Raw genomic sequence first — 13,799 nt, 5'->3', positions numbered from 1 at the left:
AACTAATTAAACGAGGCCAAAAATTTCTTTACAATAAGTTAGATAACTAGGTCTAGATCCATTTCAAAAGTTAGCAGCAAGCTCATTGGCCTCTCAAATCCACCAGCCCAAAGCTCAATATACAAGATCAAATTCGTGATCTCCACTGCGGAGCCGCGAAACAGGACTACGATACGGTATACATTCCCGTAATTCTCCATAAAGAAGCCGCAAATCACGAAAAATTGGAGTTAAAACTATGTTTAAGGGACCGCTCGTCCACCGCCTGTCGATACGCATGTGGAGCATGGTTGATGAGCTAGCTAGTTGGTTTTGGCCCACCTGGATGATCAACTTAGATGATCAACCTTCAACAGCGGGGGCGGCTGGGAGATCAAATGGGCCAAGGCATTGGCGCCCTTCCACGCCCACTATTGGATCATATGCCCGGTCAATGACTGCCCTGAATGAAGATTCCATAGCCATATTCGGCATCTCTTTTCAGACAACTCACAGTCCCTACTGAACCTCTCATGCCTACTGGAACCTTCGCTTCGCATAATTCTTCCCACCATAATCAAAATCAGTTCTTAAAATTTGCGGAAGCGTGGATTATTGTGATTAATTCCCAATTGTCTCTTTTCTTTACAGTCAATATCTCCAGCAATGCCTCCCATTCAAGGGATTTCTTTTACATGGCCCTCTCACAACCAGAGATGCGACCAAACTCCACGAAGTCCAACATCATCTGATCGTTTGTTCAGCTTTGAAGCCCCAGGGCCGATACCGCAAATGATACTATCGCCAAGTGAGATGAGGGGCAAGTTACCTCTCAGAGTTATGGTGGGACAGAGGGGGAAGGCATTAATTTCTGAACCCCTGGAGCACGATAATGCAATCCAAGCGAATATTAGAAGCGAAAAATCTTGGTTAGGATAATTGCTGCTCTCCGGAAAAAGCCAAGGCAGAATTTCGATAGCAGTTATCCCCTCAGACGAAATGGAGTACATAGAAACGTGGGAAGGCAGCTGTTGTTGCGGAAAACCATTATTAGAAGCCAAGGCACCGAGGGAAATGCGAATGGGATGAGACGAAAGCAATATATTTTTCGGCCGTTATAACACTTAGATATAAAAATACTTATATTTAACGACAAGTCGCTCATTCTATTACGCATCGACCTGCCTCTCTAGCTGCACCACCCACCGCTATTAAACCATATATAATCTATGGTTACCGGCAGCCTCATTATCTAGATCTTTTAAACACCAGGGGGCTAGGTTAGGATTAAGATAAACTTAAGGGACAAGGGATGGGAGGCGTGTCTAGCAAGAAGATGTCGTTGCTTCCAAGGACTGGGAAAGACTCACCATATCGAGTAAAATCCTGACGACTCCTGCAAAATCGGGATGCCATGGCCTGTTAGTCGCGAGCAATATACAAATGAATGTGGAGGGAACAATATAGTTTGAAGGTATACAAAAAAGGACCAGAATTGCCATTCAATTAGGGATAAAAAATTGCTTGAGGAATTGATCAAACCCCACCTTTTACTAACTTTTTCCTCCTTCTGAGATGCATGGACAGAGCCGAAAACGCAATAATATTAACTTATTAACAACGAACATGCTTGTCATGGTTATGTTGCATGATATCCTGGAAAACCAAAAACAGACGAATATGATCAAGGGTAGAACAAATCTCTTGACCACCATTGATCGCCCTTGTTTTATAAAAGAAATTGGTCTAAGGAAGCTAAAAGAACCTCCACACTTCACAGTGGAAATTCCCCTCACCACTCCATTTGGCCCTGATTTACTTCACCATCCTTTGTATTTGCTACAGCAGCAGTTGGGACCATTAATGGCGCCTTCCTCAGATCTCCCCGCTTCAAATATCCCGTCCCATCCAACCATGGCGTTTCCAGTGACCGAGCAATCTCAAACTTCTTTATATCCTCCTCCATCTGCATCGTGAGACCAATATCATCCAGACCATTAACAAGGCAATGCTTTCTGAATTGCTCAACATCGAAGTCCGCCAGCTTTTTTCCCGAGGCGTCACTGATACGTTGATTGGGGAGGTCGACTTCTAGCTCGTGGCCAGCCAGCGCTTCCGCGTATATTTTTCTGTACACGGCGTCATCGGTGATGGCAATGGGCAGCATACCGTTTTTGAATGTGTTGTTGAAGAAAATGTCAGCGTATGAGGGAGCGATTATGCATTTTATACCGAAATCGAGGAGCGCCCATGGAGCATGCTCCCGGGAGCTACCGCACCCAAAGTTCACGCCTGCGACGAGGATCTTGGCATGGCGGTATGGTTCTCGGTTGAGGATGAAATCAGGCCTCTCGGCACCGGCTTCGTCAAATCTTAAGGAGTAGAAGAGGGCGCTTCCTAGACCGGTACGCTTGATGGTTTTGAGGAATTGTTTGGGGATGATGGCATCTGTGTCCACATTTGCGCGGTCCAGTGGAGCCGCAACACCTTTGAGAATGGTAAACTTTGGCAGACCAGCTGAGGTATGGCGTGTAGAGCTATTAGTGTGCGGTTCATCGTCTTCAGGGACGTCAAGGATGCGCTCCAAGTCCTCCTCAGTATCCATCTCGTCAACGATGGCCTCGATATCAACATTTGGTAAGCCTCTCTTTTGAGTCAATATATGGGCAGTATCAATTGTTCGGACATCAGCAAGCTTGCCGACAATGGCAGCTGCAGCGGCCATCACGGGGGACATAAGATGGGTCCGCCCATACGCCCCTTGTCGACCTTCGAAATTTCGGTTAGATGTACTCGCACATCGTTCACGGGGAGAGAGAATATCTGGGTTCATGCCGAGACACATCGAACAACCAGCTTCTCTCCATTCAAACCCAGCATCAGTGAAGATTTTGTCAAGGCCCTCAGCCTCTGCTTGTTGTTTGACCAGACCAGAGCCTGGGACAATCATTGCCCGCTTGATGTTGGCGGCTACCCTCTTGCCCTGAACAATGTGGGCAGCCGCACGCAGATCTTCCATACGGGAGTTGGTACAGGATCCGATGAATACCTTGTCGATGACGATATCTTGCATTGGTGTCCCGGGGGTGAGTCCCATGTATTCCAATGCGCGCCTTGCACTCGTCTTCTTATCTTCATCCGTAAAATCATCTGGACCGGGAACAACTCCAGTGATTGGCACGACATCTTGCGGGGACGTACCCCAAGACACGTTTGGGACGATATCCTTCGTGTCGATGAAAACCTCCTTATCATATATAGCACCCACATCAGACTTCAAGCTGGACCAATACTTCACGGCCTTCTTCCACTCAGGACTATCATACTTTGGCGCCAAGGGCTTTCCCTTCAAGTATTCCAAAGTAATTTCATCCGGTGCAACCATGCCAGCCCGCGCACCAGCTTCGATACTCATGTTACAAATGGACATACGTGCCTCCATGCTAAGACCTCTGATCGCTGAACCGCAAAATTCAATGACAGCCCCATTGCCACCAGCAGTTCCGATCACACCAATCACGTGGAGAATTATATCCTTGCTACTAACACCGGGTGGAAGCTCACCATCAACCTGAACACGCATGTTTTTGCTGCGCTTGGTGATGAGGGTCTGCGTGGCTAACACATGTTCGACTTCGCTGGTGCCAATTCCAAATGCCAAGGCGCCAAAAGCGCCATGTGTCGATGTGTGGGAATCACCACAGACGACAGTTGTGCCAGGAAGAGTGAATCCTTGTTCCGGCCCGATGACATGCACAATTCCCTGTCTCTTATCTCCCAATCCAAAGTATGTGAGCCCGAAATCCTTCACATTTTCCTCAAGGGTCATACATTGTAGTCGCGAGTCAGCCTCTTGAACGAAATTTTCGACATTTTTAAAGGTCTTGCGAGATGTGGTGGGGATGTTCTGTAGCCAGAGGTGTTAGTGCATCGTAAAATAAATTTGTGAGACTTGGGGCATTGGTAACGAACGTGATCTACCGTGGCCAGAGTACAATCTGGCCTCCGTACTTTCCGTCCAGCATTTTTTAGGCCTTCAAACGCTTGCTATTCAACGATATAGTTAGAAATACGTACTCTGTTAGGTGTAGTAATATCGAGTGAGGAACTTACAGGTGACGTGACTTCGTGGACAAGATGCCTATCTATTGAACTTGTTAGCATGTACGAGTCCACCATGCAACAGTCAAGCGGGAACAAACCAATATAGAGCAAAATTGTTCCGTCTTCCTGCTCTTTCACAATATGGTCCTGAAAGATCTTGTCATAAAGGGTCTTTGGTTTCTTATCTGGGGCAGGCATATCTTGGCTGGTTAAAATCGTGGATAAGCTCGCTCAGCTCGCTTTTTGCTTTGTACTTTCAGATACTAGAAGAGATATATACCAGGGAATGAGATCAGGTTGAGCTGAAGAGAAAGATGAATCAGGAATGTCGGAGCAGAAAACTGCGTACGCTCTGTATATAAAAGATGCCGCAGAGGGGACAACGCCGATGTCGGCGGTCAGCAGATCGGGAAACAGTGTGATTGGTCAGTTCCCGCACTGGTCATCGGCTACGGAATCGCCATGGCAAAATACCCAGAAGTTACTTGGAAGAATAATATGATCGATGAATACAATTATTGGGCTGTTAAAACTTTTAAAATTGGTGACGTATATATATGTCTACGGCCCTTTTCCAAATGTTCTGAATCCACGATTGTCTTCCGAAAATACCCATAGCGCAAGCTTATGCCTGACCAGCAAGCCAGCAACACCACAGAAAGCCTGGACGATCACAATATGCGTGGCAAGCTTGTCTTCTCTCAATGGGCCGAACCATACCAACCAGAGATTTAAAATCGTCAAATTAGTAGACTCCATGATTTCTCCAACCTCGTTTTTCCGTATCCGCACAAGTCGTAGTCGGTGGAGGAGCTCGAGAGCTTTTGAAACGATAAACATGGGTGGATGTGGCCATTCCGTCACTGAAGGTTCAAGTAATCCCGTGCGCGGGTTAAAATGTGGAATTCGATGTCTCGGGCAAGGAATAAGATGGAACAACTGAGGGGTAGAGTAGAGAAAATTGAAGATTTGCGGAACAAATAGTAGTAAAAGAGTTTTGCTGAAATGGCCAAGAATGGCGACAACAGCAAAAACCATCCCAGCAAAGTAACAGTAGGTATCTCCTACGAAGACTTTGGCCGGATACCAATTATGCAACCAGAGCGCAAGGGACACGGCAATGAATGGCAGCAGAAAATACATCGAGAAAAGGTGGGAGTCCATCGCTGGATGAGGATAGGGGGTGAACGGGGTAAGGTATAAAGCGTCATTTATTAAGAGCAAGACTGCAATGACTAGAGACTGAGATACCTCAATCCCGTTGATTCCAGCAAGCATGTTTACACTGTTGGGACAGAAAATCGCAACAGCAGCCATATACACGTAATATAGCCAACCCAGGTCAATGAAGGGGCCCAGATATGGCTGCAGCGGAACCGGAACAACCACAACGGTAACTCCGAAATCAACGAAGTACACTATGAGCATTGGAATTGAAGCGAGAGCTGGGATAAGGACTTTGTGCCGCCATCGGATATCAAGCATGTCGTCCCCGATGCCGAGAATCAAAATTGATTGAAGCGATAAAAGACCAGAGAGGTACGAGGCAAGCTATCGTGCCAATCCAAACGTGAGTAAAAATCATAACGTCATCCAATTGGTATTAAGATTGTTATCTTACCTTACTATGAGGGAAGCGATGAAGAAAACGTCCCGTTTCAACATGTTGCACCTCTAATACAACGTCTCGATTCCCACCACCTGAAGTTGCAGCTACAATATCTTTGTAGAATGGGAATGGAATGAAAACTATCAGCAATAGTATATAAACAACTGCGCAAACAGCTCCCATCGCTTCTGGTCTGTCGCATAAATAATTGTTAGTGATAGTTGCATAAAACACGACGAGTTTGGGGGTTCCGGTAAAATCATTACAGCTCAACGCGTCGCAACTTCGCCATGTCTCTTCCCTTCAGTCCTGCCTTGACAAAAACCCCTCCAAGCCATCGTATTAGACTAAAAGTAGCTGCGAAGGCTATGCCGCTGAGAGCAAGAGAAGTGATTAAGGGTTGGCCGTCACCTTGGAAAGTATTGGTGATAACCCCCAGAGAGGTGACAAGCAGCGCCAGGAGGCTCCAGATTTCATTGCGGGTGAGGGCATCCTTCATCTTAGAAATCCATTTGCACGCTCCACGAAATCATAGTCCAAAAGTCCAACCTCTAGAAAATTCCCGAAAGCATACTAAGTTGTAAAAACCACCTTTCCTTCCGGACGAATTATGCCGTCCATCACCGCCTTCTCATCATGCACGGCTAGTGTCGGAAACTAGAAGATGTCCGAATATTGCCCATATATTACTGAATATCAAAAATATTGAATTGACTATGATCTCTCTGATAATTATATGATAGAAAGGCAGTATTTATAAGGAAGGTGATGCGCGATTATACTAGCACGAGCGAGTCCGTGTTCGAGATATCATCTCCGACACATTGCCGTCTACAACTTCCAAAAGAAATTCTCAGCAACAGTGACAATTTTTACTCCATGCGAACTCATTGAATGAATCCTAACAATCAACTTCAACTATTCAACAATGCTGGATCATCAGAAGTGATAGATATACTATTTATCTCTTGATACTACTCATTCTTATTTCTATAACTATCCCTACTAGTGCTTTTTAAATAGTACTATGATATATCACCTCAAAAAGCTCACCCATTGTTGAACATGAGGGCTACAATTTTCTAGGATTTTAAATCATCAATATACAATCACCAATCATTTTTATACCTCTGAAGATGGATATATGCTGAATGAACCTCTGGATATTAATGCTAGCAGCAGTTGTCATGATTAGCCACTGCTCAGGCAGCAGCGCTATCTACGATACTCAGGTTCCCAAGGATTCGGGCTTGTAACCCTGTCCTTGTCAACCAACAACGGAGGTCAGATCAATCCATCCTGCAAGCTCCGGGTGAGCTTTGGAACCAGCCGAATTGTCATGATTTTAACCAAAGTATTTAACGCTACTGCCTGACTACTGGCTAGTAGTGAAGAATTATGATAGCAGTGAGCAATCTGTGTAGTATCGTCAGATCTTCATATAGCGATATCATGAGGCATTCATATCGTATGTAGGCAGGGAGGGTGCAGAGGCAGCTACTAGTTCAAGTGGGTGGGTGCATTCTATATTATATCTCACGATATTAGCACAAACTCTCATCGAAGCTCTCCACATCACCCATGTTCATAATATAATATCTCAATATACACCACCAAAACTTCTGTGATAGCATGCTGCATAACATAAATGAATTCAAAATAAATAGTTTTGTGATGATGGTTTGTATGGCAGGTCGGCTCTAGATGGATAATGCTAAGTATCACGTGATGTATAAACGTCATCTCAACCTCCGCCTTGAAGCTTCAAAGCCCATCAATTCGGAGGGACAAGAACAACAATTGTCCGAATATCCGCAATATGACTATTTTTACTGACTTTGATGCTGGTCACCGTGACTTGGTAACAGTTACGAAATTCAACTTCTATGGCAACCGTATTTTGACCGCGTCTTCGGATCATCGCATCAAGGTCTGGGATCAAAAGGATGAAGGCTGGGAACTTATAGATACATGGCGTGCCCATGACGCTGAGATTCGCGACGTAAGTTGTGTATTTTGCGTCTGAAAGAATGGAAAATAGAAAGAAAAGAAAAAGAATCTTGACTATTTCCCTAATCCTGATCATGGATTTCGGAGTTCAATATATATGCGCTTAAGCCACATATCTTTGGCTAACTTTGCTCATGCCTTCACCGTTAAAAGGCAGCATGGAACGGACCTTTTACAGGGCAGCACATCGGCAGCGTTGGCGAGGACATGAGATTCAAGATATGGCAGGAAGACGCTACTCAGCCTCCGAATTCCGGACGCCGCTTTCGAAATATCTTTCGACTTACATCCCCTATTCGCGCCCCTTATGTCTCGCTCGACTTCCGCAACATTGACCTCGAATCATATCTCGCGCTTATCACGCGTGATGGCCTTCTCACGGTTCTCGAACCTGTCAGCCCGGATAGTCTGGCAGAATGGCAACAGGTCGATCAGTTCAGAGTCTGCGCAGAGCCGTCGCGCGGTGAGGAAACCAGTTTCAAGGTACAGTTCTACCACGACCCCATGGATATCACGCAAATCATTTTGCCTGGATGGGATAGCAAGTGCCTATCCCTCGTTGTCGCCGCTATGGACACTGTAAAAATTTATCGCACAGATGCGAACCGGCGATTTTATCATGCCATCGAGCTTGGAGGGCATGGCGGCTTGGTGCGTGATATATCATGGGCCAACGGATCCGTGCGCGGTTGTGACCTGATTGCTAGCGGGTCGAAAGACGGCATAGTGAAAGTATTCGAAGTCTACACGACCTTGACTAATTCTGCCAATACTACAACAAATGGGGCTAGACGGCCTGCCTTGGGGCCCCCTCGCTCACCAACTGGTCGAACATCTACGCAGTCGGGTATTGGTACGGCTCTTGCCAACCGCTTACCTGCTACACTGATGAATCGGCAAGGGGGTGGAGATGCAATTTTCAACCACACATACAAAGAAGTCGCATCAATTGATAGCAAGCATTTGGACGTGTGGCAGGTGGAATTTTCCCAAGCAGGTGAGTAGCATTTCTTTGCCCAGTTCTTGTGATTCGGAACAATCCTGGAGCCACGGTCATATTTTTATGACATACGGGTTGTCCTTCCAAATTCTAACTGGTCCAACAGGAGATTGCCTCCTTTCTTCTGGTGATGATGGTATGGTTAGATTCTGGAAACGGTCCATATCCGGTAAATGGCTTGAGTTTGCAGAAACCGATATGGCTGATGAGTACGCGTCCAATATACTATTATAACAATTTAAAAGGCTCACCCTCTGACATTGCACCCAGCAGATGAGCCCCTCTACACTAATTACTACGAAGTGTTCGCCTTACTTTTACCTTTCCCTAAACTTTGGGTTTATCTCCTCATATCCGGGTTGGCATCTCTGCTTTCCCTTCGTGATTGTTCTGACTTTCGTGACAGGGCGAACTGGCTCTTGCATTTTAAGCCAATCGTTTTCTTTCTTGTAGAATCTTCATTGGCATGTGGTTTGGCTTTACTTTTTGTATTTTACTACAGATACCCCAGCATTACACTCTTGTTTTCGCTATTGATTTCAAATCTTGTATTACTAAGTGCTTAGAACGGTGGATAAATAGTTAGATGAAATGAAAATAATTCAGAGTCAATCTCATTTCAATAAACTTTTACTCAACATATATTCCAATAGTCGGAATGATGAAATTATAATTGAGGAATTCGCCAGCACAGTCGTAAGCTGCTATCTGTCCATTGGGCCATTGGGCCATTGATTTCATGTCAAGCGTATAGCAACGTGCTCCAGACAAAATTTTAAGTGTGCGAGCCTAGCCGGAGTACTACAACATAGTACAGAGTTGAAAAGTATGTTAGGGCAGCAGGTGACTCCAAGTCGACCATATACGTGGGCACACGAAGTGAGCACAACGGTCGCGAAGCCAAAAAATGCCCGTAGTTCACTCAAGTACGCCAATATGACCTAGCCATCCTATGAAGGGTTTCCTGAGAAAGAAAACCAGAAACTGGAGGTTGATTATGCGTTCAGAAGGTTTGTATAAAAGTGTGAGAAAGGAAAAGGAAAAAGAAAAGAACAATGTCGTCGCGCCAAATAGAAAAGACAATGGGATGCGCTAGTCTGTATTTGGAGCGATATTCGGAAATACTTCCGGCCCGCCCAATCACGCTAAGTCGAACTCTTTAAAAAATCTTTTCCGTGAACAAACATTCTTCGCTTCCTCCTGGCTATCCTCGACCTTAGCATTGTTTCCACAGTATTTCCTGTTTCATGGAGACTAATGATCATGATGATTGTCAGGCTTAATAAATTGGTCTGGCTGTTTTATACGCTTTCAGATACTCATTCCCTTACCTGCTCCAATTTTCCATCCTCTCATTCCCCTATTCACGGTTCTCTGATCACGGCGATAACCTAATGGGGCAAATTTTACAGGAGGCTGCTTAAACAATGGTCCAAGAATTGGAGAAATCAGGCAGGATATTAGAAAGAAATAGTTAGGTTGGGAATAATAAACAAACAGAGAACCCCGTACAGAAAACCACAGCATTGCCAGCATCATGCCACCTCTCAATGGCCATCGCATGCATACTTCGTTATTTTACATATCAAGTGGAAGATCAAGCCTATAACAGTTTTTTAGCAGAGACTGTCGTCTACTCCACCCTTCCGTTCCAGGCACCCACCGAACGGCGAGGACTATTTAATATGACGGACATTATTGCACATGTACACCGATATCAGCAACTGCCTATTCATTATGTTTAGACATAAATTCTCAGAATAGATCTTTTTTCACAATATAATAAGCTATATTTATTTATGCAACTAATAAAAGCTTTGTAATAGATTGACGTACAGCATTCTAGACGCTCTGAACAGCAGACGGACCGAGCCTAAATTACAAATTAATGTTATCCCAGCAACAAAAAAGTTAGAGAGGCGAATCATTCATTAGACAATCTTCGCAAAATCAAAATGTGATAATCAAACAGCATGGAAAAAGAGGAGAACAGCATCAAAGCTTGAGCAGGGTGGGCAGAAATGATTCAATCCACCTTCAAAGAACAACAATTATAGAGAATAGAAATGCAGGAGAGGAATCCCTTCTGCTAATCCTCCAAATCAACAAGTAGTTATGTAAGTAGTTATGTGCAGCCAATTAAAAAATTGGAACCCGCACGTAACTCCCTGAATTTAAAGGGAAACGTTGAGGACAGTCGGAATCATACACCACAGTTGTTTTTGTTAATTGGTCTGTATACCCAAATCCCCTTCACGCTGCCACTTACGCTTGCGGGTGTTCCCAGTCAACATGGGAGCCCACAATGCACAAAAAAGACGGTCAGTGTTGAAGTAAGTAGCAATTTTATCTACACTGTGTCCGGGGGGGAAGTCGTGGATATATTCCATGTTTTCAAACTTGAGATCGCGGATATGACGTGTACTCGCTATGGAAAAGCAGTTAGTTCTCTACTGGAATGGGGTGTGTCACGGAAGGAGGACAGAGAACTAAGCAAAAATTCACTATTAACTCACTCCTTAAAGCAGGAATGGCGTTTGAGAGCCTATCCACCAAATCCTTCGTCTTCTTGTCCAGCCTTCTATATCGTCGTTCTGACTTGATAGTTTCGATTTTGTACTTTCGATGGAAAAGACAACACAATTTAGAGAATACGTCTTCCAGCTCCAAGATTTCAGGCTTCACCTGCTCATACGTAACAGGCTCTTCAGTTCCCTTTGTTATACGACAAAGGTCAACTAGTGAAAGCTGGGTTGAATTCATTGCAGAAGCAAGGAGAGTAACAATAGAGCCAACGTGGCCTTCCGGTATGTCTTTTTGATTCAGCAGCCTGTCAAGTCCAATAAGCGCACGCTTGTTGTAGATAACCGAGGTTTGAAAAACCGCACACTTAAACGCTTTGTTCATCAGAGGCGGTATCATCCACTTTCGAGACAATTCGGCAGGTTTCATTTGAAATACTTCCTGAAGGATTTTGAGGCCTGTCGACGTGATCTTTATGCAAGTCGAAAGTATAGTCCTCAGGATAGCCGTCTTCATAGCATCTAGCAGTGTAACGTTAGGGTCAGTTCTAGGTTCAGCTCTCTTCGCGGATGTCTCTGACATGGCGGATGGACTTAAGTGAGTTCCGCACTCAGTCAAATAGTGGTAAATCGCGCGCAGTATCCCACAGCCCGCATCACCGTGAATCTCGTTCATGCCCGTAGTATTAACCCACGAAAAAAAGAAATCCGGTCTTCGGACCCCCCGGTCAATCCAAGATCTAATATTCTTAACCAAATCTTTTAAATTGCCTGCCGGTAGAATGGGGAGGACATCTTCAGAAACGACGCTTGACTTTTCCTTGCTTATTGCAATTCTCTGGGATCTTCCAATCAAATCCCCCTGGTCATCAAACATTCTCGCAAGAGCATCAATAGGTTCGCCAAACCCAACACTAAGCTGGATAATGAACGTCGCAGGTAATCCATTCCGAAACTCATTTTCATAATAATATGGCCAATTACAAGATAATTGTTGTCGCAATGTGGCTAATAAATGTTAATCAGATGCTTTAGTCACATTACATCCGACTGAGGTTTGACATACCTGGGAAAAATGGTGAAGTAAAATCTTCCAATTGATTTCTAAAACAACCAGGTGTAAAGCGATACGGTCCTTTGCCTTCGAGTATGGATTGGCAGCTATCACAAGGCGTTCCTCCGGTACACTACAAGGCAAATTAACATTAGATTGCAGATATTTTGTTGAGTACAGTAATACAGATTAAATACCCGTTCATGTTTAAACCGACACTGCCAGCAACTCTTCTGCTTCGGTGTTTCACGTATGTGCCTCGTGAACTCATTCGAACTAGCAGTTTGCTGGGGTCTCCTTTTATCCACAAATTCACGCGAAATATGCGAGCCATGTAAATCTTGACATCCATCGTTGAGCATTCGAGTGCCCTGTTGCTCAACCAAGCCAGAAACAAGCTGAGAATTGTGTCTTGCGAGAGCGGCATCTGTGATTCTATGGCGCTCAGGTATACCATACTCACGACGACCAGCAGACAACCCATTATATGGGAGTGACATAGCCGACCTCGGCAGATCTGGTGGATAACCAGACTCTGCTAGACGCCCTATGTATTTTCTACGGCTGGAGCAGCTAACCCCTAAACCACTTATCGAATCATCCAAGGGAACAAAATTGTTATCAATCCCTAATGGCATGGGCGAGGCATTGTCAAAATTGTATCCACCTTGGGTCCATTCAGCTCTTCGCAGGCCGGGAGGAAGTGTTGCTCCGGAAGTCGCACCGGACCAAAACTCCGGAGCAACTGAGGAATGGTTCGAAGTCCCTTCCCAATATCCTTCTGGACATTGGGATTGGGTAGCTGGGGTCTTCGCGAGACCAGTTGTAAAGTGACTATTTGAGTCATGTTGAGTAAGAGTGGGAAATTTCGAGGCATAACTCTGGCTTGTAATGGATTGGGCATCCCCTACATCGCAGTAAGAATCCATGCCACGAGCACGCATGGATGGAGCAACAGGTTTCCATTTTCCCCTCTCAATCAATCCATCCTTGCTTTGGGAAATATCGGCAAACGAGTGATTTCTTGCGCTCTGAGGTAAACTCAAATAAGGGTCGCTCATGGTGGTCTTGAGGATGGAGGCGTAACGTTCTTGGGTCAGACGGGTGATTCTATTAGCAAGGGATGAGTGCAAAATATTCTGACCAGCTAAAGGTAAATTAACACCACAAAAATTCAAGGACAAAGGCCAGATGCCGGATATATCAGTTTGCAAAGTCGAGCTGAGTTCTATCAGTACGGGAAAGGGAGCAAAAATGTGAAGAATCGAGAGAGTAAGGAAGAATAGCACAGAAAAAATGGAAAGGGAAAAAAGAGAATGCGGGAAAAACGGACGTCCATCACTTCGTTGGGCATCAGAACGCCTCACTCCTCAGTCCGCAAGTGGAGACATTTTAAGGAGATGGAAAGCCAAATCAGCCCACCACTCCAGAAGCCGAGGATAATAGCTCTTCAACAAAAGGAAAACACCTAAAAGCAGTCCGCTGAAATAGCTCCCATAGTCTAGCCACGAATATAGCTGC

At 44.9% G+C, this 13,799-nt stretch overlaps 5 protein-coding genes across 5 annotated transcripts; 1 reads left to right on the top strand and 4 right to left on the bottom strand.

Moving 5' to 3' along the window:
- Window positions 1-38: 38 nt before the first annotated feature.
- HCBG_04270 (uncharacterized protein) lies at window positions 39-1,007 on the bottom strand (the record flags this gene model as incomplete). Its single annotated transcript, XM_045431319.1, has 3 exons — window positions 39-52; window positions 348-442; window positions 688-1,007. The coding sequence occupies 3 exons, from the start codon at window positions 1,005-1,007 to the stop codon at window positions 39-41; spliced, it is 429 nt and encodes a 142-aa protein (XP_045287872.1).
- A 450-nt stretch (window positions 1,008-1,457) lies between these two features.
- Window positions 1,458-4,374, bottom strand: HCBG_04269 (3-isopropylmalate dehydratase; the record flags this gene model as incomplete). The annotated part of the gene is made up of 4 exons (XM_045431318.1): window positions 1,458-3,886; window positions 3,952-4,026; window positions 4,093-4,124; window positions 4,182-4,374. 4 exons carry the CDS (start codon window positions 4,279-4,281, stop codon window positions 1,772-1,774), a joined length of 2,322 nt encoding a protein of 773 aa, XP_045287871.1.
- Window positions 4,375-4,581: 207 nt separating this feature from the next.
- On the bottom strand, window positions 4,582-6,191 carry HCBG_04268 (UDP-N-acetylglucosamine-1-P transferase; the record flags this gene model as incomplete). Its single annotated transcript, XM_045431317.1, has 3 exons — window positions 4,582-5,634; window positions 5,705-5,885; window positions 5,959-6,191. The coding sequence occupies 3 exons, from the start codon at window positions 6,189-6,191 to the stop codon at window positions 4,645-4,647; spliced, it is 1,404 nt and encodes a 467-aa protein (XP_045287870.1).
- Window positions 6,192-7,472: 1,281 nt separating this feature from the next.
- Window positions 7,473-9,722, top strand: HCBG_04267 (nuclear pore complex subunit; the record flags this gene model as incomplete). Its single annotated transcript, XM_045431316.1, has 5 exons — window positions 7,473-7,694; window positions 7,856-8,699; window positions 8,809-8,911; window positions 9,356-9,398; window positions 9,648-9,722. The coding sequence occupies 5 exons, from the start codon at window positions 7,512-7,514 to the stop codon at window positions 9,720-9,722; spliced, it is 1,248 nt and encodes a 415-aa protein (XP_045287869.1).
- A 794-nt stretch (window positions 9,723-10,516) lies between these two features.
- Window positions 10,517-13,339, bottom strand: HCBG_04266 (uncharacterized protein; the record flags this gene model as incomplete). The annotated part of the gene is made up of 4 exons (XM_045431315.1): window positions 10,517-11,130; window positions 11,219-12,232; window positions 12,291-12,411; window positions 12,476-13,339. The coding sequence occupies 4 exons, from the start codon at window positions 13,337-13,339 to the stop codon at window positions 10,928-10,930; spliced, it is 2,202 nt and encodes a 733-aa protein (XP_045287868.1).
- Between the last annotated feature and the right edge of the window lie 460 nt (window positions 13,340-13,799).

The sequence above is a fragment of the Histoplasma capsulatum genome (genome assembly GCF_000150115.1).
Source record: "Histoplasma capsulatum G186AR genomic scaffold supercont2.5, whole genome shotgun sequence".
NCBI lineage: Eukaryota > Fungi > Ascomycota > Eurotiomycetes > Onygenales > Ajellomycetaceae > Histoplasma > Histoplasma capsulatum.
This window is presented reverse-complemented; position numbering and strand designations above follow the sequence as displayed.